The 26,992-nt window shown below is 41.1% G+C and overlaps 1 protein-coding gene across 4 annotated transcripts in view; it reads left to right on the forward strand.

Moving 5' to 3' along the window:
- The window catches only part of LOC117506338 (membrane-associated guanylate kinase, WW and PDZ domain-containing protein 3), a 463,321-nt gene that overhangs the window by 332,194 nt on the left and 104,135 nt on the right, over window positions 1-26,992 (forward strand). For all 4 annotated transcript variants that reach the window (XM_034165832.1, XM_034165831.1, XM_034165830.1 and 1 more), the window contains exon 4: window positions 16,154-16,360. In XM_034165832.1, coding sequence (XP_034021723.1) covers window positions 16,154-16,360 — 207 coding nt within the window. The remainder of the gene's footprint in view (window positions 1-16,153; window positions 16,361-26,992) is intronic.

The following is a 26,992-nucleotide window of genomic DNA, read 5'->3' on the forward strand; positions in this document are numbered from 1 at the left end:
CTATAGCCAGTTTGGAGTCAGTGAAAAATTACACAGGGGTCAAAATTTTAAAATGCTCCAATCATATTAAAAGGATGTTGACCTTGTTTGACCATTAGTTTGAGGACCAAGCATTTATCGTAATCAAAACTATTCCTTTATTAATCATAAACCTACCATCCCTGGTTATCAAGACCAGGCACCTAAGTGGCTCTACTGTACTATAGTCTACTCTTCTATTCTACTCTTCCTTTTTTTAGTTATTTAGATACATGATAGATAGATTCATGTTATTTCAATCAATAATTTGCATTGCTTTTTACCAGAATTTGAGCAATTTTAAGTTTTGACCCCTGTACAAACTGTTAACCTTTGTCACCATTTTTGATGTTTTTACCCCATAACTCAAAACATTCCATCATAGATAGTCCAAACTGTACCTTTTTGGACTCTTTATGATCAGACAAATAATGAGGTATTGTTATCAATATGACTGACACATTTTTACATTTTGACCCCGGTGTAAATCTTCATTGACCCCGACCTTGCCACAGCTACCACCCAGGGATGGCTATCATAAATTGTAGCACAGGCCATGGTATACTGAGGCTCATGTATTATATAGAGTGGCCTCCTCATCCTTTTCACTCCAGACCCCCCAAAAAAGGGTTTGTTTTGTTTTTTAACACTGTGATTGACTTGAACTCGACTCTTTAAAAAAAAAAAAACATTTATACCTATTCAGTGGAGAACACTTTTCTATAGAATACACATCAGTGACAATTTATTTTTCAACAAGGACATAACTGCTGTCACGGTCTTCACAGTGAGTTGTTTGCACAAACGGGGATATTTCAGGATGGCTGAGCATTTATCATTCTCATAACCAGGGATCAGGGAGACAGACACCCTCTCTACTTTTAAGATTAGGCTTAAAACTTTCCTTTTTGCTAAAGCTTATAGTTAGGGCTGGATCAGGTGACCCTGAACCATCCCTTAGTTATGCTGCTATAGACTTAGACTGCTGGGGGGTTCCCATGATGCACTGTGTTTCTTTCTCTTTTTGCTCTGTATGCACCACTCTGCATTTAATCATTAGTGACTGATCTCTGCTCCCCTCCACAGCATGTCTTTTTCCTGGTTCTCTCCCTCAGCCCCAACCAGTCCCAGCAGAAGACTGCCCCTCCCTGAGCCTGGTTCTGCTGGAGGTTTCTTCCTGTTAAAAGGGAGTTTTTCCTTCCCACTGTCGCCAAGTGCTTGCTCACAGGGGGTCGTTTTGACCATTGGGGTTTTTCCGTAATTATTGTATGGCTTTGCCTTACAATATAAAGCGCCTTGGGGCAACTGTTTGTTGTGATTTGGTGCTATATAAATAAAATTGATTTGAATTGATTTGATTTGATAACATACATACTATAGTAAAGCTGAAGCACTTACTCTGCATTCAGAGGTCTTGGAGAGTCAGCACGTTTCACTGTATTTTTGTCCTGAGGGAATTGCAAGCGGAGGATTTCTCTCACATTGTGCAGTGATTATGGCAATAACATGATAATCTTCCCGCTCTCTTTAAGCCCATTCTTTCTCCTTGCTAATCCAGGCTCCTGTGAAATGGGAGATGATTTTTCCAAATGTTTGAGGGGCATCCTGTGGCCCTGTGAATAGTGCAATCTCTGCACCAATCCCATTCAGCCACACCTTACACATCCTGTAGGACAGCGAATTGAAAAATAAAGTCAAATCCTCATCCAGAGGGAAAAGTGCCTTAAGGCTGAGAGCGGCTTCCTTTGGCGGTCTTTGCACCCACATGCAGCAATATGGATTAAATATTTTGAGATGAAGTGGTCTGCCGAGGCAGGTTCTGTGATCAGTGTTAAAGTGCCGGTCCCCATCCTCGCCCTTTGTAATCGGATCTTGCAGCAACATTAGGCGCGTACATGGAGTAAATCCTTTATTGTGTCAAGATAGATCATCTAAGAACTCCAAGATCAGTTTTCAGGAGCAGCCAAGTCACCCACGAGCTGTCCTTCATGTGTAAGCTGGAGCCAAGTGGGATTTACACTCTTATAGAGAGGCTGACTGAGGAAGAACGAGCGCGGAATCCAAGGAAGTGCTTATGAGAGAACAGGAGCTCCTCGGCTCCCGATGGAGACTCGTTTTGCAGCAGAAGCAGAATTGCCTTGGCTGTGCACAGATGTGCGGATTAGCGTCTGAAAAGTTGGAAGGTTTCTGCGCGCGATCCTTGAGAAACGGCTGAAGTGTCTGATAGCGGCTGCCCCCATTTTCTCTTCCGCTACAACTCAGTCAGCATAAGCGCGGCATGGCGACTGTGGCACAGAGCGGCGCTCTGCAGTGAACTAAAGAGGAGCTCCAAGTAATCGGATCGAGGAATAGGATTTACTCCGTTTAGTTGTGCTTGAAGTGCAGCTTATTTTTTTTTTTTTCTGAAAAGAGGGAAATAAACAAGGTCAGGTATCCTCTTGTATATATGTAAGAGTGCACAAAAGATTCAATTTTTTTTCTCTTGTGCTCCAAAGCATGCCCATCGGTTTCGGTTGGTAACAGCTCATACATAATAATGTATTTATCACAGTTAGGCCTTTTCTACTTTTAAATGTCATGTGTTACTTTTGACTGACATTTAAGTTGCCTGAAAACATGTTGCAGTGATGTCACTGAAAAATTCTGGGGTTTTCAACTTAAAGTGTTTGGTGCAGCCAAGTAAAAGCACTGAAGCTCTCAGAAAACGTGTGCTGGGTGTGGCGCGTTTTCAGTGCCCGCGTCCATGGAAGGACAGAGGAACGGTTCAGTGATCTTGACTTTGGTGCCAACACTGTGATCTTTGTGCAGTCAGTGAATGGATGCTGCAATTGCAGCACTTGAGAAGTTGATTGAGGAGTCTTATGTCTGGTTTTGCAATTGTCCTGGATCAATATGAAGATCTCCTGTGACATCCTGAGCTCAGCTTTCAGAAATGTAGCTGATTGCAGTTATACTGGTCAACTTGTTGAAACATTTATTAACTCTCTAATTTCTCTGAGACCTCTGCCTTTCAGATCTAGATACAATTGGGAACAACTTATGGAGTTATGAAGTGGGCAGATGTGTTTGGCAGTGCTAATGCCTTTGGAGGTTATGGTGCATTCACACTCTGACCATGAGCCCAGTGGTTGCTGATGGAGAGTAAAAAAATGAATTAACATCGACCAGCGCCATGGTCCACCAGACTCTGCAGGAGCTAAGTCTGTGTTAGCTGGGCAATGCTCATGTTCATTGTGGTTCTGGAAAAATGTTCAACATGCTTAAAATCTTAAACATTGATGCTAAAACCATGGAAAGAATTGGGCTCTTCTACCACTCCATCACCTCCACTGATACACCTTTACTTCTCTGTTTGCCTTTATCGGACTCCCTTGGCCAGCTTTGGAGGCTTGACTGGATGTTCAAGGGATCCTCAAGATCCTCAAGACATAAAACAATATGTAGAAATATGAAGAAATGTGAAGAATTATGTCAAACGTGTCTCGTCAATGCACCAGTACCAAGTGACACAATCGCAGAGTTATGTCTAGTTTATATAGGCTACGTCACGTGACATCTTAAACATTGAGTCGAGGATCAGCTCTGTCAAGCCACTCCCTGGCGAAGTGCGCTACCAATGCACCTGCCCTCCAGTGGCACAAGTTGAATTCTACCCTATAGTAAGTCAGTGTCAGTAAACGTTGAGCTCCGCCAATACAACATTACCCTCCACTAAGCTATGTCAACCTGTATTAAAGATAGGAAATTTGGACACCTGAAGCTGACTTGAGAATGTCAAGTCATTCTCAAGTCGTGAATCGGCAAGTGTCAAGTCAAGTCTCAAGTCAGCTTGCAAACCATTGGTGGTCATTATGACTTGAGACTTGAGAATCTGCTCCGTTGGACAGAGTCAACCATGTCGCATTGTAGTATGAACAGGCTCTTAACGAAGGTCCAATTTTAGTTTGATTGTATGGTTGTGAGACTTGGACATTAACCAGTGACATAAGGCAACAAGTGGATGTCTTTGGTAGTTGCTCTCTTTGGAGGATCCATTTGAACAACTTTGCATCAAATGAATGTTTATGTACGGAGACTCATAAGAGCCATACCACTTTCATGATGGCAGAACATCAGTTACTACATTGTGGCCATCTGACAAATGTCTCTGAGCATGATCCAGCATGCAGGTGTCTGAGTATTGATGACCCCACCAACTGGAAAAGATTAAGGTGATACCCACTTATAACTGTGGCACATATATGGCTACTTGGGGAGGTTGGGATGGACTTGTTGGTCTGTCTGAGTGGTTGCCAAACTGGACTCAGGGCAATTCTGCCTGAGGTTGATAATTGAGCCACACAACAGCGTCACATGCTCCCAGACCTCACCGGACTAATGAAATCACTATGACAGCACCAACAATCAAGTGAAGAGTGGATCACATTGTTAAGATGGGGATTTTGGGAGGGGGGGGGTGTAGTTCGATACCGCAAGTGAATCTGACTCATTTTATCAAGACAGGATGGAAGGCACAATGAAAGATTGAAGGAAAATACAAGACTGGAATGTTTTATGCAGTAGCAGGATAAACAACAGCAAAGTGTAGATCAGAGTTCCACAGAAACAGTCTGCATGGAGTTGACATTTGTGTGTTGATGCCAGATCTCAGTCATTGAGGTAGGATATTTCACAGAGCCCACTCTCAATGTTGGGATCTCTGATTTGTATTCCATAATATATTGCATTGCTTAAATTTTCATTGTTACGCAGATGATACCCAGCTTTATCTATCCATGAAGCCAGAGGACACACACCAATTAGCTAAACTGCAGGATTGTCTTACAGACATAAAGACATGGATGACCTCTAATTTCCTGCTTTAACACAGAATAAACTGAAGTTATTGTACTTGGCCCCACAAATCTTAGAAACATGGTGTCCTAACCAGATCCTTACTCTGGATGGCATTACCCTGACCTCTAGTAATACTGTGAGAAATCTTGGAGTCATTTTTGATCAGGATATGTCATTCAATGTCACATATTAAACAAATATGTAGGACTGCTTTTTGCATTTGCGCAATATCTCTAAAAGTAGAAAGGTCTTGTCTCAGAGTGATGCTGAAAAACTAATTCATGCATTTATTTCCTCTAGGCTGGACTATTGTAATTCATTATTATCAGGTTGTCCTAAAAGTTCCCTAAAAAGCCTTCAGTTAATTCAAAATGCTGCAGCTAGAGTACTGACGGGGACTAGAAGGAGAGAGCATATCTCACCCATATTGGCCTCTCTTCATTGGCTTCCTGTTAATTCTAGAATAGAATTTAAAATTCTTCTTCTTACTTATAAGGTTTTGAATAATCAGGTCCCCATCTTATCTTAGGGACCCATAGTACCATATCACCCCAATAGAGCGCTTCGCTCTCAGACTGCAGGCTTACTGTAGTTCCTAGGGTTTTAAGAGTAGAATGGGAGGCAGAGCCTTCAGCTTTCAGGCTCCTCTCCTGTGGAACCAGCTCCCAATTCGGATCAGGGAGACAGACACCCTCTCTACTTTTAAGATTAGGCTTAAAACTTTCTTTTTGCTAAAGCTTATAGTTAGGGCTGGATCAGGTGACCCTGAACCATCCCTTAGTTATGCTGCTATAGACTTAGACTGCTGGGGGGTTCCCATGATGCACTGAGTGTTTCTTTCTCTTTTTGCTCTGTATGCACCACTCTGCATTAATCATTAGTGATTGATCTCTGCTCCCCTCCACAGCATGTCTTTTTCCTGGTTCTCTCCCTCAGCCCCAACCAGTCCCAGCAGAAGACTGCCCCTCCCTGAGCCTGGTTCTGCTGGAGGGTTCTTCCTGTTAAAAGGGAGTTTTTCCTTCCCACTGTTGCCAAGTGCTTACTCACAGGGGGTCATTTTGACCGTTGGGGTTTTTCCTTAATTATTGTATGGTCTTGCCTTACAATATAAAGCGCCTTGGGGCAACTGTTTGTTGTGATTTGGTGCTATATAAATAAAATTGATTTGATTTGATTTGATAATGATAATACATTTTATTTGGAGGCACCTTTCAAGTCACCCAAGGTCACCTTACAAAAAGTAAAAGCAGAGAAGTAGAGAAAAAAAAACCCCACAAACGTTAGTAAAACACAACATTGACATAAAAACAAGTGACAGACTCCAGCTAGAGGTCATATGCCAGTTTGAACAGATGGGTTTTGAGTTGGGACTTTGGAGTTTGATTGTCTTATGTGTGGGGGGAGGGAGTTCCAGAATGTGGGTGCTGAGCAGCTAATGGCCCGGGCACCCATGGTACTGAGGCGTGAGGTGGGGATGGTAAGCAGTCCAGCAGAGGTTGAGCGGAGGGTGCATGAGGGAGTGTATTCATGCAGGAGATCAGAGAGTTAGGTGGAGGCTAGGTTATAGAGAGCTTTGTAGGCGAGGAGGTTTTTTTTATACTGAATACGGTAATGTACAGGGAGCCAGTGAAGCTGGATGAGAACAGGGGTGATGTGATCAGATGATTTTGTGCGGATAATGATCCGGGCAGCCATGTTCTGGATGAGTTGCAGTCTGTTAATGAGTTTGTTAGGGAGTCCGGTGAGGAGGGTGTTACAGTAATCAATGTGAGATGTGACAAAGGTTTGAACCAGAATTTCAGTGCTGGATTGGGACAGGGATGTCTGGAACATGTTGCGGAGGTGAAAGAAGGCAGTCCAGGTGATGTTTTGAATATGAGGTGCAAATGAGAGGGTGCTGTCCAAAATGATACCTAGGCTTTTGACTTGGGGCGAGAAGGCTACAGGGAATCCGTCAATGGTGATAGGTGGAGCTGGGGTGTGTTGCGATTAATGAGGGTGGATTTGGAGCCGATGAGCAGGGGCTCGGTTGTATTGCCATTGAGCTTCAGGAAGTTCCTGCTCATCCAGCTCTGAATGTCTTCCAAGCAGGTGATGAGGGAGGTGGGAGGGATGGCAGCAGTAGGTTTGGAGGCGATGTAGACCTGTGTGTCATCGGCGTAGCAATGAAAATGGGTCCCATGTTGATGGAGGAGTGCGCCCAGTGGGAGAAGGTAAATAATGAAAAGAAGTGGACCCAAGACTGACCCCTGGGGGACACCCAGTGAAACACCCAAGCACCCACACTTGCAGTTCCTTAATTGCACGAATTGTTGATGGCTGGTGAGGTATGATGTGAACCAGGAGAGTGCAGCACCAGTGATCCCAATGCCAGCCAGGCGGTCCAGTGATCCCAATGCCAGCCAGGCGGTCCAGGAGCAGTTGGTGAGAGATGGTGTCGAATCCTGCGCTGAGGTCAAGTAGGATGAGAATGGTGAGTAGTCCAGAGTCAGCTGCATGGAGGAGATTATTGGTAATTTTGACCAGGGCTGTTTCAGTGCTGTGTTTTGGACGGAAACCGGATTGGAAGGGTTTATAGAGGTTGTTTGTCTCGAGGTGCGACTGTAGTTGTGCGACAGCCACCTTTTCAAGTGTTTTTGAGATGAAGGGGAGGTTTGAAATGGGTCGGTAGTGATTGAGGTCAGCTGAGTCAGTGCTGGGTTTTTTTAGAATGGGTGTGATAGCAGCCAGTTTGAGAGTGGGGGTACAATACCAGTGGTGAGGGAGGAGTTAATTATGTTGGTGATCATGGGAGAAATGGATGGCAGACAGGCTTTGACAAGGGCGGTGGGAAGAGGATCAAGCTGACAGGTGGTGGTTTTTGCTTTATGGATGAGTTCAGAGATTATGTGTTCTGATACTGACATGAAGTCAGAGAAGGAACTGATAGTGATCATCCAGGCTGGATCATGTGAGGAGGTGCAACATGAGACCAGTTGGTGGTGAATGGTGTTGATTTTAGAGCTGAAGAAGTCCAGGAAGGCTGATCGGTGGAAATGTCTGGAGGGAGTGTTTTAGTGGGCTGTAGAAGGCGGCTGACAGTTGAGAAGTTGTTACCTGTACCAGTGTTGATGATGTTGGAGTAGTATGAAAATTTGGCAGAGGTGAAGGCGGTCTTGTATTGATGAAGGTGGTCAGTGTACATTCGGCTGTGTACAGTGAGTCTGGTCTTTTTGTACAGTCGCTCCAGTCGACGGCCAAAGCAGCGGTGGTGGCCAAGTGGTTAATGTGCTTGGTTTCAGTGCTTGGTTTCTCAATGTTCAATTGCAAGGAATTTAGGGATTCCATCATCTACAGTCCATAATATAATCAGAAGAGTCAGAGCATCTGGAGAACTTTCTATGTGTAAACAGCAAGGCCGAAAATCAACATTGAATGCCCGTGACCTTCGATCCCTCAGGCGGCACTGCATTAAAAACCAACATCATTGTGTAAAGGATCTTACCTTGTGGGCTCAGGAACACTTCAGAAAACCATTGTCAGTTAACACAGTTCGTCACTACATCTACAAGTGCAAGTTAAAACTCTACCATGCAAAGTGAAAGCCATACATCAACAACATCCAGAAACACCGCCGCCTTCTCTGGGCCTGAGCTCATTTGAAATGAACAGAAGCAAAGTGGAAAAGTGTGCTGTGGTCTGATGAGTCCACATTTCAAATTGTTTTTGGAAATCATGGACGTTGTGTCCTCCGGACAAAAGAGGAAAAAGACCATCCAGATTGTTACCAGTGCAAAGTTCAAAAGCCAGCATCTGTGATGGTATTGGGGGGGGTGTGTTAGTGCCCATGGCATGGGCAACTTACACATCTGTGATGGCACCATCAATGCTGAAAGGTACATCCAGGTTTTGGAGCAACACATGCTGCCATCCAAGCAACGTCTTTTTCAGGGACGTCCCTACTTATTTCAGCAAGCCACATTCTGCATGTGTTACAACAGTGGGGCTTCGTAGTAAAAGAGTCTGGGTACTAGACTGGCCTGCCTGCAGTCCAGACCTGTCACCCATTGAAAATGTGTGGCACATTATGAAGCGCAAAATACGACAATTGAGACCCGAGACAGTTGAACAACTTAAGTCGTACATCAAGAAAGAATGGGAAAGAATTCCACCTACAAAGCTTCAACAATTAGTGTCCTCAGTTTCCAAACACTTATTGAGTGTTGTTAGAAGGAAATGTGATGTAACACAGTGGTAAACATATCACTGTCCCAGCTTTTTTGAAATGTGTTGCAGGCATCCATTTCAAAATGAGCAAATATTTGCACAAAAACAATAAAGTTTATCAGTTTGAACATTAAATATCTTGTCTTTGTGGTGTATTCAATTGAATATAGGCTGAAGATGATTTGCAAATCATTGTATTCTGTTTTTATTTTCATTTTACACAACGTTCCAACTTCATTGGAATTGGGGTTGTATATAAAGAAATCCAGCAAGGGCCACCTGGGATAATAATAAAATGAAAATGGCAGGACGTTGTGATGAATAATTGTGAAAGTGAACACATTTATGTCAGCATATGTTTCTGCATTGACAACAGTGTGAGGAGAGCTGTGTAGCTCACTAAGAAGTATCTACTTATACAAGTAAATATGCCCCCTGGTGGATCAACTTTCTAATCATCTTTCCCTTCAAAATTTCCTGATGTGCATTCTTGACATGCATTTGGCGTATGGATGATAAAGTGTGGCACCACGTTAGCAGTAGCTTGGGTCCACATACCCATTTCAGGCCACGCACACATCTGCGCAGGTCACTTGAGTTGGATTCCTACTGTGGGAAGCCCATAAATTACCTTCAGTTTATAGTCGCATAGTAAGTGATCTGTGCTCAATGTAATGTGCTAATGGGATTCTTAGCTAATCATAATGGTCTCACTAATAGTCTCAAATGACTTGGCTGAATGCTCATTATGTTAATGGTTCTTGTGTAATGTTTTTTCCTTGCTTAGAAACTATTTGATGGGAGTCATTTTATGCATTGTACGCACAGCTCCAATTTACACAAGCTCCCAGTTCTCTGCTCATATCGGGCCTCCACGTTCATGTTAATCCTTACACCGTATGACCCTCCATCGTTTGCATGTGACACTCCAGCAATGTTGATTGAAGTCTTCTGATGCAATGCCCGTCCTCACTTAACCTACTTGTGAGTCTCCTAGTTAAGAGTATTCTTGCATGCTCAGGCTGCGCTGTGATGTCAGGTGCCATGCTGTGTTGGTCAGGAGGGTCCCAGGTTGCCTGCCAAGTAGACATATCAGCCATCTGTGCCACGTGCCCAGAATAGTTTTTATCGGCATTGGGACCCTCCGTGGTTTGGAAGCCCCTGAGGTTCAGGTTAAGAACAGAAGAGAGCAGTCAGACAGCAACTGAACAATGCTTTGAGGTGAAGTGCAAAACTGCCAGGACCTGGGACAGCTCCAGGAATTCTTGCATTTACTATACAGCCAGGTACAAAAGTTTTAGGAGAGTGACGTTATTTTAATTTTACATCTATACACCACCACAATGGATTTGAAATTGAATAGTCATGAGGTACCTGTAGTGTAGCGCTAAAATGATGAATCAATGATTAATTGACTATTACATTTGTAAACTATTATAATATTGATTAGTCATTTTGAGTCATTCTTTAAAAATATCCAAATTCTCTGGTTTCGGCTTTTTAAATGTGAACATTTTCTTGTTTATTTGACTCCTTTTTCACTGTTTACTCCTAGTAAATGGAATATCTTTGAGTTGTGGACAAAACAAGACACTTGAGGGTAGCATCAAAGAGGGTAGCAGCAAAAAAATTTAATTTTTTCATCATTTTCTGGCACTTTCTAGACAAAAGAACCAATCGATTAATCAGTTGATTGTGTTCTTGGTTAATCAATTATGAAATTAATCATTTGTTACAGCCCTGTTGTAGTGGGACAAATACCTTAAATTCTTAATTTCTAACCAAAATATTTTATGTTAAGAATTATGACAATTTTTATACATATCCCCCCAATTTTCACAGCCCATAAATAAATGGACCAACTAAACATTTAATAAAAATCAACATGTTTACAGGCAGTTTTATTTAGACAAGTTCGGTGATGGAAGCATGAACATTTCCAGGCCACTGATTATGTCTTGGATCATTAAGAAATATAAACAGTATGGTACTGTGTGGTAAATCTGTCTGGACTACATAGTTCTCAAGAAGGAGAACAGTGAGGAAAGCCACCAAGAGACCCAGATAATTTTGAACGCGTTATAGGCTTTTATGGCTGGGATGAGCGAAACTGTGCATCGTGCAACTTTTGTCTGTTGCATCATCAATCACAGCTTCATGATGGAGTGGCATAAAGAAGGATCATCATACAAGAAAAAGGTTCAAATTTGCGGTTGAGTTTCCCATGTTCTGACTGGTAAGCTTCTTATTTTTGAGAAGCCCTACACCTTGTGGTGCAAGACAAAGTTGAGCTGTTTTGTCCAGTCATAGCCACAGAAGTCTATTAACTCCTTGAGAGGTGTTATGGATGTCTTGGTGGCTTTCCTCACTTGTCTCAAATTCATTGACTTGGAAATGTGCATGCATCTGTTCTCTAATGTGTCTAAAGAATACTGGTTGTCAACATGATGATTTCCAGTAAAAAACAAACACACTTTATAATATGTATATATGTGTATTTATTAATATGTACAATTCATTCATTCATTCACCTTCAACCGCTTAGTCAAATTAAGGGTCGCTGGGTGCTGGAGCCTATCCCAGCAGTCATAGAGTGCGAGGCGGGGTACACCCAGGACAGGACGCCAGTCTGTTGCAGGGCCACAAATAGACAAACAAACACAGACACACACACACACCTACGGACAAATGTAAAGATTCCAATCCACCTAACCCACATGTCTTTGGATGTGGGAGGAAACCGGAGCACCCGGAGGAAACCCACGCAAACACGGGGAGAACATGCAAACTCCACACAGAAAGGCCACGGGAATTGAATCTACGACCTTCTCGCTGTGAGGCAACAGTGCCAACCACTAATCCACCGTGCTGCCCAATATGCACAATTATACAACATAATATTATCCATCCATCCATCCATTTTCTTCTGCTTTATCCGGAGTCGGGTCGCGGGGGCAGCAGCTCAAGCAAAGCCGCCCAGACCTCCCGATCCACACACACCTCCTCCAGCTCCTCCGGGGGAACCCCAAGGCATTCCCAAGCCAGCCGAGAGATGTAATCTCTCCAGCGTGTCCTGGGTCTTCCCCAGGGCCTCCTCCCAGTGGGACGTGCCCGGAACACCTCTCCAGGGAGGTGTCCAGGGGGCATCCGGAAAAGATGCCCGAGCCACCTCATCTGACTCCTTTCGACGTGGAGGAGCAGCGGCTCGACTCCGAGCTCCTCCCGAGTGACCGAGCTCCTCACCCTATCTCTAAGAGAGTGCCCAGCCACCCTGCGGAGGAAACTCATCTCGGCCGCTTGTACTCGCGATCTCGTTCTTTCAGTCATGAGCCAAATCTCATGACCATAGGTGAGGATCGGAACGTAGATTGATCGGTAAATCGAGAGCTTTGCCCCCCTACTCAGCTCTCTCTTCACCACGACGGTCCGATACAGCGACCGCATCACTGCAGATGCTGCACCGATCCGTCTATCGATCTTACGCTCCATCCGTCCCTCACTCGTGAAAAAGACCCCGAGATACTTAAACTCCTCCACTTGAGGCAAGGACACTCCACCGACCTGAAGCGGGCAAAGCACCTTTTTCCAGTCGAGAACCATGGCCTCGGATTTGGAGGTGCTGATTTTCATCCCGGACGCTTCACACTTGGCTGCAAACCACCCCAGTGCACGCTGAAGGTCCTGATTTGACGAAGCCAACAGAACCACATCGTCCGCAAACAGCAGAGACGAGATTCTGTGGTTCTCAAACCAGACCCCCTCTACACCCTGGCTGCGCCTAGAAATTCTGTCCATAAAAATAATGAACAGAACCGGTGACAAAGGGCAGCCGTGGCGGAGGCCAACGTGCACTGGAAACAGGTTTGACTTACTACCGGCAATGCGAACCAAGCTCCTGCTGCGGTCGTACAGGGACCGGATAGCCCTTAGCAAAGGACCCCGGACCCCGTACTCCTGGAGCACTCCCCACAGGGTGCGCCGAGGGACACGGTCGAATGCCTTCTCCAGATCCACAAAACACATGTGGACTGGTTGGGCAAACTCCCATGAACCCTCGAGCACCCGATGGAGCGTGTAGAGCTGGTCCAGTGTGCCGCGAACATAATATTAATAAATGTATATTTATATATTATTATAGGGTCTGAAGATGACTGTTGAATGTGATGTTTTTGTTCAACCCCCTTGAGTTCAAATTAAAGGTCTGGAGAACAAGCATCATTTCTCCTCCACTGTGATGCTCAGGAGCAAAAGAGCACAACTTGTCACTGTCCAAATACTTATGGCCCTGACTCTAGACTGAATCATGCATCAGTATTCGGACTGTTCAGTGAATGATTGTGTGGCTGGAGTTGTTTCTGCTTGTGACCTTGTGTAGGGTATGCATTGCCCTTGAGTTTTCTTTTTCATTACCTATTGTCAATTCCTTCACCGTTTTAAAGTGGACCTTCACTCTTCCTCGCTCATCAGTACTGTGGTGCGAGGTGCACACGCAACACCGGACGACCTCTCCCGCTTGTTAGTTTGTGCATCATCCCTCCATTTCTAAAGGCAAACGGGCCCACAAATCTCCACCGCCTCAGTGCCGTCGCGCACCTCCGTATCTGTGACACACATTCATCAGGGGCAAAGAGACATGTTTGTAAGTAATTAATCACAGAGGCAGCGTCTGCCTGATGAATGCCGACGCGTGGCAGGAGAGACGGGGAGGGATCAGCCGGCAGACCCAATCTCTCCACGCCACCCCTGTTTAATGAAGCCATCTTTGACAAATGTGGATGAGTGTCGCTTAGTAAACACAGAGGTGAGCGATAAGGCGGGAGGGCCAGGCTTTCATCCAGCCTTGGGCTCCTTCTGCAACTTAACTTTTTTGGCTGCTTTGAGGAAGATGCACGTGGCTGCATTAACCCAGTTTGCCGTGTATTGTAGTTGGTGCGACTGAGGAGATCAGACTGGGCTGGAGACGGGTCACGTCTCAGGAAAGCCGTAACGGTGTTACTGTATCGTCTGGAACGACTGCTTGTTTGCCCTGTTGCCCCTGGAATGAACACTATTGTCAGTTTTCTGTCTTTGTACTGCGTTATAAAAGCGTCTGGAGTGCGTAATGCTCTTACAGCGCCGCATTTTTGATGTGTGCGCGTGCATGCTTAAGCACATCAAAGTTTCCCAACAACACCGTCCCAAACCCAACTGGGTCCAAATGAAAATAAGATCAAGCTTACGGAGCCTAATTAATTTTCTGAAAATCCCCGTTTCCCAGTGGTATCTCTCGCTGTTCTTTAATTAATCTAATTATAAATCACGATTTAGCTGAGCAGGCTCAATCCGATGATCTATTATCCAAACTGAGTAAATATTTGACCTTACAAATGAATTGCCAAAATCTTAATTTGTGCTTGTTGCATAAACACGTCTGATGGAGCATTTAGTAAACTAATAAACACAACGCATGGCGGGGATATAAATTAACATGCACATTATTTATAATGCTAATAAATGGTTGAATAATTACTTTCTCGATGCCCAAACTGAGTTCCACTGACTGTTCGCCGGGCGTGTGGAGACTGATCGCCTCGTGAGCTAAATGAGCAAATCATTTAACAAATTTTGCACTTTCCACCTCTCTTTAGAGGGCCATCATCCCACTGAATATATATAATCTGCGGCACAAGGTTTTTCTTCATTAAGGGAAAAAAGGCAAGCTGAGATAGATAATTGCTGTATTCAATGATCAGTGTAATTAGTTGCTGGCAAGTTCCAAGTAAAATAATTTTAATGCTACATGAGTCATGACAGCCCCGTGGTGCAGTTAGGAAGAGAAGACAAAGTAGGGGTGAGGCGACGCGATACCCACGTAGACAAAGAACACCTCTGAAAATATTCCATCTCCAGTGCAGGCGTCTAGAAAATGAGCTTTTGATTTAACGAGGGTTAATTGGGACCACGTTGGACATGTGGACAGTCTCGTTCCTTAACAAAACACAAGTAGGTATTGTCAGTCCATGACACTGTTTCTACTGTTTCATTCACATTCGTGTGCTGCAGAAGATAAATCGTTTGAGAACTGAATTTAAATCAGCTGTGAGTTTAAAGACACACATTCAGATCTGAAGATTCAAGCTGTATATATTCCAAATGTAATTCAGGTAGGTCAAACTTAGGAGATTAAATTCATGCTGAAAACACTTAGATAAAATCTTTCTGGGGAAAAAACAAAAACTTGGATAGAACAACAAAAAACTTAGGAACTTGGAAAACAGGTAGAAAAAAGTATTCAAGTGAATATTCAAGGTTGCCAAAGATAGTCAGTAAATTCAAGCTTGGAGGATCTAGAAGGACATTTGTAGCATTTATTCCCATGATGAAGGTGACGAAACTTTGAATATGACTAACTACAGCTCTTTACCATCACCTGAACACTAATTTAAAACTTCACCTTAACACCTATCCACCATCTTCAATCTGAAGTCAACCATTGGCTTAAATTGAAACAATTAGCGGTTCAACTCAAATCTAAAACATCCTTAAGTTTAAACTCAACCATCACTTAAATCTACTCACAGCTTTGCATTAACTATCAATGTAACCTTAATCTAAAACATCACATTAAGTCTAAACTCAATCTTAATAACTGTCACCTTTAATCATTACCTTAACCCTGACATGATTATTGGCTCCACTCACGTTATTATGAAAAATCCTGTATTAAACATTAAAATTAATAATATGAGAATAAATCAAGTACATGAGACTAAGCTGCTAGGTGTAATGGTAGACTCAAAATTATCATGGAAAAAACATATAAATGATATTTATGTAAAAATGGGCAGGGGTGCATTGATTATGAGAAGACATGCAAGGTTTTTAAGTTGTTCAGCTTTGAATTATGCTATTAAAGCATTTTAACCCTAATCTCAATAATTACTGTTACATAATACATGTGACTTGAAATTTAAGTTTTAGGTTTGTGACACTAAATCCAGACCTATTTCTTTTAACCGTTTTTTATCCATAGTCTTCCCTCTGTCTGGCTGATTGCTCATTTGTGTTTGCATCAGTTCTCAGTTCTCTTGCATCTCCTCTTTTACTGTCTAAGGTAACTGCTATGGGACCCCGAAACCTCCGGCTGAACCGAACCTAGTGCAGCCTGACCTGGTGGATCAGGTGCTGTTTGATGAAGACTACAGCGGTGAAGTCCCCAGAAAACGCACCACCTCAGTCAGTAAGATGGACAGGAAGGACAGCACAGTCCCTGAGGAGGAGGATGATGATGAGAGGCCACCCCTGGTCAACGGAATGCCTGGTCAGTAAATGTCAAAAAACATTGAATGTCAGTGTTTGTTGTCCTCCACATGGAATTGCCTCAGCGGCTCAGTGTCACTATCCGTCAGTGTCCAGTTTCGTCAGCCCAGGATGCTGTTGGAGACTGGCCCCCAAGACCCTTGACCTCATCCACCACTCGGCGCGCACCCGTTGATCTCAGAGAAGGTGGAACCAAAGAAGTCATGACACAAAAGAATCTGTTCAGATTGCACCCTGCCTGATTTATCGTTCAGAACAGAGTTCAGAACATTGAGGAGTAAAATCTTACACAGAGCTCTGTGGATCCTGTTCTCAACCCTGATGTAGCCTTAGCTCTCAGCAGGAGATAAGAAGAAGAGTCCCCCATGCTATCTCTGACCCACTTAAAAAACCTCCTCTAACAACGATTCAGCTATTCTTGAGGTGTTGTTTTATCCCTTCCTCTCATTGGTCCAAGAGTTTGGTGAGAACCTTCTGCTTCTGGGAATTCTCCTCCTTTTGCGTTGTGTGGCAAAGCTAGCTCAGAAGGAGAGGTTTCCAGCACATCAATTCCCTCGAGTGTCTTTAACACACCCGTCCCAGCCTGGCCTGCACAGGACAGGTCATGGCCACATGCTTCAGGCTTCCTCCCTTGGTCCCATGAGAATCTGCAAAACAGCTCAATGTGTGGGCATAAACACACTTCGCGAGATTATCCTTAGCCATAATGTATATCTTAAATGTCAGCAGGCTAGTGTGCACAGATGAGCCTGCGGTTCGACACTTAGTTTCACAGCAACAATATAGACGAGGTACATCTTGTTTAGACATTCCACTGATACCAAACAGGTTCTATTAGCAGTTACACTATTCCCACAATTAGGCCAAAGTAGGATGATGCTTACAATATCTTCAGCACATAATGTGCTCTTACAAAGAAGCCCTAAATCCAGTACAGTGGATATTATACTAATATGAGTCTAAACACATTCAACTGGACAGTGCAAGCATACATGAACACAATATGATCATAAAACAGTAGTTTTAGGATTATGGCAGAAACTTCACACTGTTACTCAAATGTCAACATAACGGAATCAGGTCAAAAATATATACAACCCCTGGCAAAAATTATGGAATCACCGGCCTCGGAGGATGTTCATTCAGTTGTTTAATTTTGTAGAAAAAAAGCAGATCACAGACATGACACAAAACTAAAGTCATTTCAAATGGCAACTTTCTGGCTTTAAGAAACACTATAAGAAATCAAGAAAAAAAGATTGTGGCAGTCAGTAACGGTTACTTTTTTAGACCAAGCAGAGGAAAAAATATGGAATCACTCAATTCTGAGGAAAAAAATTATGGAATCACCCTGTAAATTTTCATCCCCAAAACTAACACCTGCATCATATCAGATCTGCTCATTAGTCTGCATCTAAAAAGGAGTGATCACACCTTGGAGAGCTGTTGCACCAAGTGGACTGACATGAATCATGGCTCCAACACGAGAGATGTCAATTAAAACAAAGGAGAGGATTATCAAACTCTTAAAAGAGAGTAAATCATCACGCAATGTTGCAAAAGATGTTGGTTGTTCACAGTCAGCTGTGTCTAAACTCTGGACCAAATACAAACAACATGGGAAGGTTGTTAAAGGCAAACATACTGGTAGACCAAGGAAGACATCAAAGCGTCAAGACAGAAAACTTAAAGCAATATGTCTCAAAAATCGAAAAATGCACAACAAAACAAATGAGGAATGAATGTGAGGAAACTGGAGTCAACGTCTGTGACCGAACTGTAAGAAACCGCCTAAAGGAAATGGGATTTACATACAGAAAAGCTAAACAAAAGCCATCATTAACACCTAAACAGAAAAAAAACAAGGTTACAATGGGCTAAGGAAAAGCATTCGTGGACTGTGGATGACTGGATGAAAGTCAGATTCAGTGATGAATCTCGAATTTGCATTGGGCAAGGTGATGATGCTGGAACTTTTGTTTGGTGCCGTTCCAATGAGATTTATAAAGATGACTGCCTGAAGAGAACATGTAAATTTCCACAGTCATTGATGATATGGGGCTGCATGTCAGGTAAAGGCACTGGGGAGATGGCTGTCATTACATCATCAATAAATGCACAAGTTTACGTTGATATTTTGGACAATTGAAAGGATGTTTGGGGATGATTAAATCATTTTTCAAGATGATAATGCATCTTGCCATAGAGCAAAAACTGTGAAAACATTCCTTGCAAAAAGACACATAGGGTCAATGTCATGGCATAGGGTCAATGTCAATGAGCAGATCTGATATGATGCAGGTGTTAGTTTGGGGGATGAAAATTTACAGGGTGATTCCATAATTTATTCCTCAGAATTGAGTGATTCCATATTTTTTTCCTCTGCTTGGTCTAAAAAAGTAACCGTTACTGACTGCCACAATCTTTTTTTCTTGATTTCTTATAGTGTTTCTTAAAGCCAGAAAGTTGCCATTTGAAACCCAACCCTGCAAACTGATGGTGTGTAAGCAGTTACTTTGTTGCAGCACCTATAATCAGTAGCAAAAATGGTGTAAGCAGTTCTTCAGTGCCATTTTAAGAGCAGCAAACGTTCTTCATTGCACAATGCGTTGTGGAAAACATCTGCAGTGCATATCAGAATCAGAATCAGAAGAAGTTTATTGCCATTGCCAGTGAACAGGATTCACAGACTAGGAATTTCGGTACAATGGTGCAACATTAAGAAGAGATAAATTGCTAAGATAAAATATAACATATGTGTCAAAATAAGATAAAATATAAGATAAAAAAAAAGAAATATGAAAGGCTGTGTGCAACATAAAAACAGAGAAACAGAAAAAACAGTGCAGTGGGAGGAGTACAATTAAAAACCAAAGTACATTGTCTAAAGTGACCCGTGATAAAATGACAAAGTGACAGAGTTAAGCTTAAGGTGACTGAGTTATGAGGTGTTCATGAGTCTAACGGCAGAGGGGAAGAAACTGTTCTTATGGTGGGAGGTTCTGGTCCGGATGGACCGTAGCCTCCTGACCGAGGGGAGTGGTTTGAATAGACCGTGTGCAGGGTGAGAAGGGTCAGCTGTGATCCGACCTGCTCGGCCCAGAGTCCTGGAGACGTGCAGGTCGTGGAGAGATGGAAGAGATATCAGTGAATCACTAAAAAGTCCAAAAAAATAAAACAAAAATTATTTACCATTTGTAAATAATTCTGTTATTGATTGCAGATTTTTCAGCCATTTCCTCAGAGAGCGTCTTTTAGTCCAGTCAGGGCTCTGGTTACAGAACCGTCAAGTGCAGTATTGTTTTTGGGATAAATGCACAGCACTCTGTGGCCAAACATGTGGCATACCCCCCCACCCACCCACCAACCCCCCCCTTTTTTTTTGGCTCTGACAAAATCCAAAGCTAATCTGTTTTGATAATCCATCAATGTAACTTCTACAATGTTCATGTAGTCCAGTTATAGTGTTTCTGGTCAGATTATTCAACCTTTAGACATTATGATGGATGTATTTAAATCTATCTACACATTTTTTTGTTTTGTTTTGGTTATTATATTATATATTATATTAATTCCTGAAAATGAAAAAGAAATTCAGAGAATCCTTCTTGACATGTGTGGCAATGTCATCACAAACTTCAATGTGCGTGTTGCAGCTGTAATCCAAAGAAGAGGAGCATGGATTGAACATGTCATCAATTACTGAACTGTGCAGAAAACAAGAGACAAAGTTGGAAACCTTTGGTATAAAATGATAATTTGATGCTTCTGTTACAAGTCTGTAAATAAAATTTTTGAATAAGTTCTCATTTCAAAAACCTGTGTACGATCAAAAATTTTACATTTTATTGGCCCACCCTGTATATGTTCCACAAACCTTAATGCAGTATGTCATAGATGGAGCTATTAATAAATAATTAGGGATGTCCTGATCCGATCATGTGATCGGAAATCGGGCCCGATCACATGGTTTCAGACTTGATCGAAATTGGACGTTGCATCCCGATCAGGAATCTGATATAGATTTTATCCTCATTGTTTTGATCAGTGCTATTTCAAGCTCATTATTGCAGATTTTCACACTGAAAGCGTCAGAAGCGTCAGAGGCGTCAAGAATTAGTCTAAAAAGCATTCTTTTCAATGAGACGCGTTGCTTTTTAGAGGCATCAGAAGCATCGTGTCAAAAGCCAATCTAAAACGACGCTTCTGACGGGAGCACGCATTGCCGCTTGTCGGCAGGCTGACGCGGTCAAAGTTCAACCCAATCCAACTTTCGACACTCTGAGCTGTGACGAAGCTTCGCGCTGTCCATTAGGAACGATGCGTCGGGCCAAAACACGGAAGACTAGTGGCAGAAACCACTGATCTGTACAAAACAGATCGGTGCAGAAACCACTGATCTGTACAAAACAGATCGGTGCAGAAACCACTGATCTCTACAAAACAGATCGGTGCAGAAACCACTGATCTCTACAAAACAGAAACGTGTCACAGGACTGCTCATTTATAGAGCAGTTTTCTGAAGAAAAATCCTTGGAAATGTTTTTTGTTGTTGTTGTTTGTTACCTCAAAATTTCTGATTACTCTTTAAAAAAAAGTTTAGAACACTTGTAAGTTGAGATACTGTTTTTATTTGTTTAATTCAAATTTATATTTTTATTTTTGCGCTATTGTTACTTGATTGTTCGAACTACCTTACAGAAGTGCTCTGTTACGTTGTTGTACTATTATTACTTGATTGTTCAAGCTACCTCAAGGAGAAGTGATAAATAATAAAATAAGGTGATTAAAATGAAAATATTACACGTGTATATTTAGCATTTGTTCATTGTTCATTACGTTTTTTAAAGTATCGGATTGGGACTCAGTATCGGCAGATACTCAAAATCAGATGACTCGGAATCGGATCGGGGCCAAAAAAAACCTGATCGGGACATCCCTATTAATAATATAAAGTGAGTCATTAAGGAAAAAATTAATGGGCCTTGTACAGAATTGCAATGCATTTTGACATTTTGGAGTTGGCATAATTTATGCGTCTTGTCCATCTTGATTTATCATCAATAGCAACTCTAAAAAAAATTTGGATTCAGTGACAATTTCAATTGTTCTGCTTGAAATCCTGGCCTTATTTCCAAACACAGTGGACTTTATTTTACTGAGATGAAGTGATAATTTGTTTGAGTTAAACCCTGGTATGAAGGTCTGTAGTCTCTTCTCCACCATATCCAAAAGCTGTCCCAAATGATCCCACATGTAAGCTTCAAAGAAATCTGAGCTTATTAATATGAACAAATCTGAAAGAAAGAAGAAGGGGGATGAAAAAACAAAACAAACAAATAACAAAAAAATGTTTCCCTTATCTGAAAACCGACACTTTTAATTAATCTAACAATTTGGATAATTTAGATTTTGGCTGTATGATCACTTCTACACTGAAAGCAGAATGAGGTCGGGGAAGGAAGTAATTTGGAAAAGTTAAAAAAAAGTGCATAATCCATTTTTCTACAGTGAGAGAGACAGTCTCTCCATATTAGTTAACTTAGAATCTGCAGGGTACCAGCTTAATTAGTTAAAAGTGATTAAAATCGTTAAAATAATGCCATAAGTGTAGTTAATCAACTTTATTTATTTTCAGCATTAAACTGACCAAAGTGTTTACAAGCTTGGTCTGTTTGGAGTCAGATAGGATGCAATGCAGTCCGACAGACATAGATGGCAGCACTGCCCTCAAGGCTTGGAGATTCAGAAAAGTGGGGGGTTCACCCGACACATACACGTTTTGCTCAGACATAAATTCTATCACAGATAAACATATTTAAATATGTATTAAAAATAGCAAGCTTTATCTATATAAAGATGCAATTAGTCAATGTTATTTCCCTTTTGAATGTCTGAAACAGTGGGGGGGTGGAAATTTGAAGCTTCCTTCAGCATTTGTACCATAGTTTAAGAATAAGAATTTCACGACTGCTTGAAGTATATCAAATAAGCGAAATAAACCAGCTTTTCTCGAATGAAAACTAGAAAAAACGTCCACAGGTCCAAAAATGACGTGTCTCCCATTACACTCGACATATTATATACACATGTATACACGTAGAAATAAAAGGGACTATTGGTCACAGTGCCCTGATAGGAGACCTGTCCGCCAACCTTCTACCAAACTTTTAGGACCTGGAGGACAGGAATTGGGTGTTAATTCACAGTCTCACAATCAGTTTTAAATAGTCCACAGAGGATCTACCACAACCACCTACTCGATCTACCCACAAACAGTTCTGTCTGAACCCTTTAATCACTGGAACTCTTCAGTTTATCCCAGGGCTTTACCAGACAGAAAAGAACCAGCCCACATAAATTTCAATATCCCACAAGTGTATTTACAGAGGAAAAATACACAATCCAACACCACATAAAAATATTTACAATAATAAATACAATCATTCATTGTTTCACCGGTATGTACAGTGGATTGCAAAAGTATTCAGCCTCTTGGTATTTCATGCATTTTAATTTGTTTATGGCGTTTCAAATACAAATCAGGCTTCTTAATATAAAAATTTCTAAAATTATCTTCCTTAGACTCAAACTGAAAACAAATCTCTACAATGTGATATAAATTAATTACAAATATAAAAGCCAAGATGATGGGTTGCATAAGTAATCAGCCCCTTTGGTATAATACCTGTAAATATTCAGTTTAATTGCCAGTTTTCTTCAGACGACTCAGGGGATGGATACATGAACATTTCCAAGTCACTGAATATGTTTTGGATTTTATTTACATCAGTGGCACTCTATGGTAAATCTGTGTGGAGTACACAGTTCTCAAAAACTGAGTGACTGTGCAAGAAGGAGAACAGTGAGGAAAGCTACCAAGACACCCAGACAACCCAGAATAAGTTATAGGCTTTTGTGGCTGTGATTGGAGAAACTGTGCACAGTGCAAGTTTTGGATTTTGTATCCCCAGTTATACGGCTTCATGATGAAGTGGTATAAAGGAGGGTCTTCTTTTACTAAAACATCAAATCTAGGCTTACATCGCAGATGTACCTTCTGGCAAATTGTAGGTGAACTTTCAGGTCGTCTTTTTAAGAAAATCCTCCTCTGCTCCACTTCATCATGAAGCTGTATAACTGGGGATACAAAATCGAACTCATCATCTTGGCTTTTATATTTTTAATTAATTTATGTCAGGTTGTAGAGATTTACTTTTAGTTTGAGTTTAAGGAAGATAATTTTAGACATTTTTATATTGAGAAGCCTGGTTTACTTTTTGTATTTGAAATGTGTGTAGAAATCTGGGGATCAACATATAAAACATATACACAACCATTATTTATTCTGCAGAAAAGAGCTTTAAAAATGATTAGCAATAGTCGTTTTAGAGATCCATCTAATCCATTATTCATTAAGTATAAGGTACTTAAATTTCATGATTTAGTTGATTTGAAAATATTACAAACAATGCACCAAGCTAATAAAAATACCTTACCAATAAACATTCAAAATATGTTTGAAAAAAGAGTAAGTAGTTATAATTTGAAAGGAACAGAACTCTTTAAAAAACCAAGATTCAGAACCAAAGTAAAGGAACGGAGTATTGCAGTGAATGGTGTAAAATTATGGAACAACCTCAACAAAGAAATCAAAGAATCAAGGTTGCTTAAATTATTTTAAAAACGTATTAAACTAGATGTATTAAGTAAGTATGAAACTTTGAAATAAGTCAGTGGGTTGTGACAAAGTCTAAAATGTAATCTGTTAATAATTTCTAAAATATTTTAAGTCTAAAATGTAACCTGTTAAAAATGTAATCTTTTAAATAATGGCTAAAATTATGAAATAAGTCAGTGGTATGTGAAAAAGTCAAAAAATGTAATCTGTTAAATAATGTTGAATAATGATGCTTAAAATTGAAAAGTTGTATTGTAAAAGAGTTGTAGTCTTACACACCTCTCTGCAGCTTCTCTCCCCCTGCCATCCCCTCATTACCCCATCCCCGTAGAGACTGTGCCTGCTCCCACACCACCAATAACCAGCAAAAATCTATTTAAGCATAAAAATTCAAAAAGAAAAAATAATATAGCACCTTCAACTGCACCACAGACTAAAACAGTTAAATGTGGTCTATTAAACATTAGGTCTCTCTCTTCTAAGTCCCTGTTAGTAAATGATATAATAATTGATCAACATATTGATTTATTCTGCCTTACAGAAACCTGGTTACAGCAGGATGAATATGTTAGTTTAAATGAGTCAACACCCCCGAGTCACACTAACTGCCAGAATGCTCGTAGCACGGGCCGAGGCGGAGGATTAGCAGCAATCTTCCATTCCAGCTTATTAATTAATCAAAAACCCAGACAGAGCTTTAATTCATTTGAAAGCTTGACTCTTAGTCTTGTCCATCCAAATTGGAAGTCCCAAAAACCAGTTTTATTTGTTATTATCTATCGTCCACCTGGTCGTTACTGTGAGTTTCTCTGTGAATTTTCAGACCTTTTGTCTGATTTAGTGCTTAGCTCAGATAAGATAATTATAGTGGGCGATTTTAACATCCACACAGATGCTGAGAATGACAGCCTCAACACTGCATTTAATCTATTATTAGACTCAGTTGGCTTTACTCAAAATGTAAATGAGTCCACCCACCACTTTAATCATATCTTAGATCTTGTTCCGACTTATGGTATGGAAATTGAAGACTTAACAGTATTCCCTGAAAACTCCCTTCTGTCTGATCATTTCTTAATAACATTTACATTTAATCTGATGGACTACCCAGCAGTGGGGAATACGTTTCATTACACTAGACGTCTTTCAGAAAGCGCTGTAACTAGGTTTAAGGATATGATTCCTTCTTTATGTTCTCTAATGCCATATACCAACACAGTGCAGAGTAGCTACCTAAACTCTGTAAGTGAGACAGAGTATCTCGTCAATAGTTTTACATCCTCATTGAAGACAATTTGGATGCTGTAGCTCCTCTGAAAAAGAGAGCTTTACATCAGAAGTGCCTGACTCCGTGGTATAACTCACAAACTCGCAGCTTAAAGCAGATAACCCGTAAGTTGGAGAGGAAATGGCGTCTCACTAATTTAGAAGATCTTCACTTAGCCTGGAAAAAGAGTCTGTTGCTCTATAAAAAAAAGCCCTCCATAAAGCTAGGACATCTTACTACTCATCACTAATTGAAGAAAATAAGAACAACCCCAGGTTTCTTTTCAGCACTGTAGCCAGGCTGACAAAGAGTCAGAGCTCTATTGAGCCGAGTATTCCTTTAACTTTAACTAGTAATGACTTCATGCCTTTCTTTGCTAATAAAATTTTAACTATTAGAGAAAAAAATACTCATAACCATCTCAAAGATGTATTGTTATCTTTGGCTGCTTTCAGTGATGCCGGTATTTGGTTAGACTCTTTCTCTCAGATTGTTCTGTCTGAGTTATTTTCATTAGTTACTTCATCCAAACCATCAACATGTCTATTAGACCCCATTCCTACCAGGCTGCTCAAGGAAGCCCTACCATTATTTAATGCTTCGATCTTAAATATGATCAATCTATCTTTATTAGTTGGCTATGTACCACAGGCTTTTAAGGTGGCAGTAATTAAACCATTACTTAAAAAGCCATCACTTGACCCAGCTAGCTTAGCTAATTATAGGCCAATCTCCAACCTTCCTTTTCTCTCAAAAATTCTTGAAAGGGTAGTTGTAAAACAGCTAACTGATCATCTGCAGAGGAATGGTCTATTTGAAGAGTTTCAGTCAGGTTTTAGAATTCATCATAGTACAGAAACAGCATTAGTGAAGGTTACAAATGATCTTCTTATGGCCTCAGACAATGGACTCATCTCTGTGCTTGTTCTGTTAGACCTCAGTGCTGCTTTTGATACTGTTGACCATAAAATTTTATTGCAGAGATTAGAGCATGCCATAGGTATTAAAGGCACTGCGCTGCGGTGGTTTGAATCATATTTATCTAATAAATTACAATTTGTTCATGTAAATGGGGAATCTTCTTCACAGACTAAGGTTAATTATGGAGTTCCACAAGGTTCTGTGCTAGGACCAATTTTATTCACTTTATACATGCTTCCCTTAGGCAGTATTATTAGACGGCATTGCTTAAATTTTCATTGTTATGCAGATGATACCCAGCTTTATCTTTCCATGAAGCCAGAGGACACACACCAATTAGCTAAACTGCAGGATTGTCTTACAGACATAAAGACATGGATGACCTCTAATTTCCTGCTTTTAAACACAGATAAAACTGAAGTTATTGTACTTGGCCCCACAAATCTTAGAAACATGGTGTCTAACCAGATCCTTACTCTGGATGGCATTACCCTGACCTCTAGTAATACTGTGAGAAATCTTGGAGTCATTTTTGATCAGGATATGTCATTCAAAGCGCATATTAAACAAATATGTAGGACTGCTTTTTTGCATTTACGCAATATCTCTAAAATTAGAAAGGTCTTGTCTCAGAGTGATGCTGAAAAACTAATTCATGCATTTATTTCCTCTAGGCTGGACTATTGTAATTCATTATTATCAGGTTGTCTTAAAAGTTCCCTGAAAAGCCTTCAGTTAATTCAAAATGCTGCAGCTAGAGTTCT

This window comes from Thalassophryne amazonica, chromosome 3, assembly GCF_902500255.1.
Source record: "Thalassophryne amazonica chromosome 3, fThaAma1.1, whole genome shotgun sequence".
Lineage (NCBI taxonomy): Eukaryota > Metazoa > Chordata > Actinopteri > Batrachoidiformes > Batrachoididae > Thalassophryne > Thalassophryne amazonica.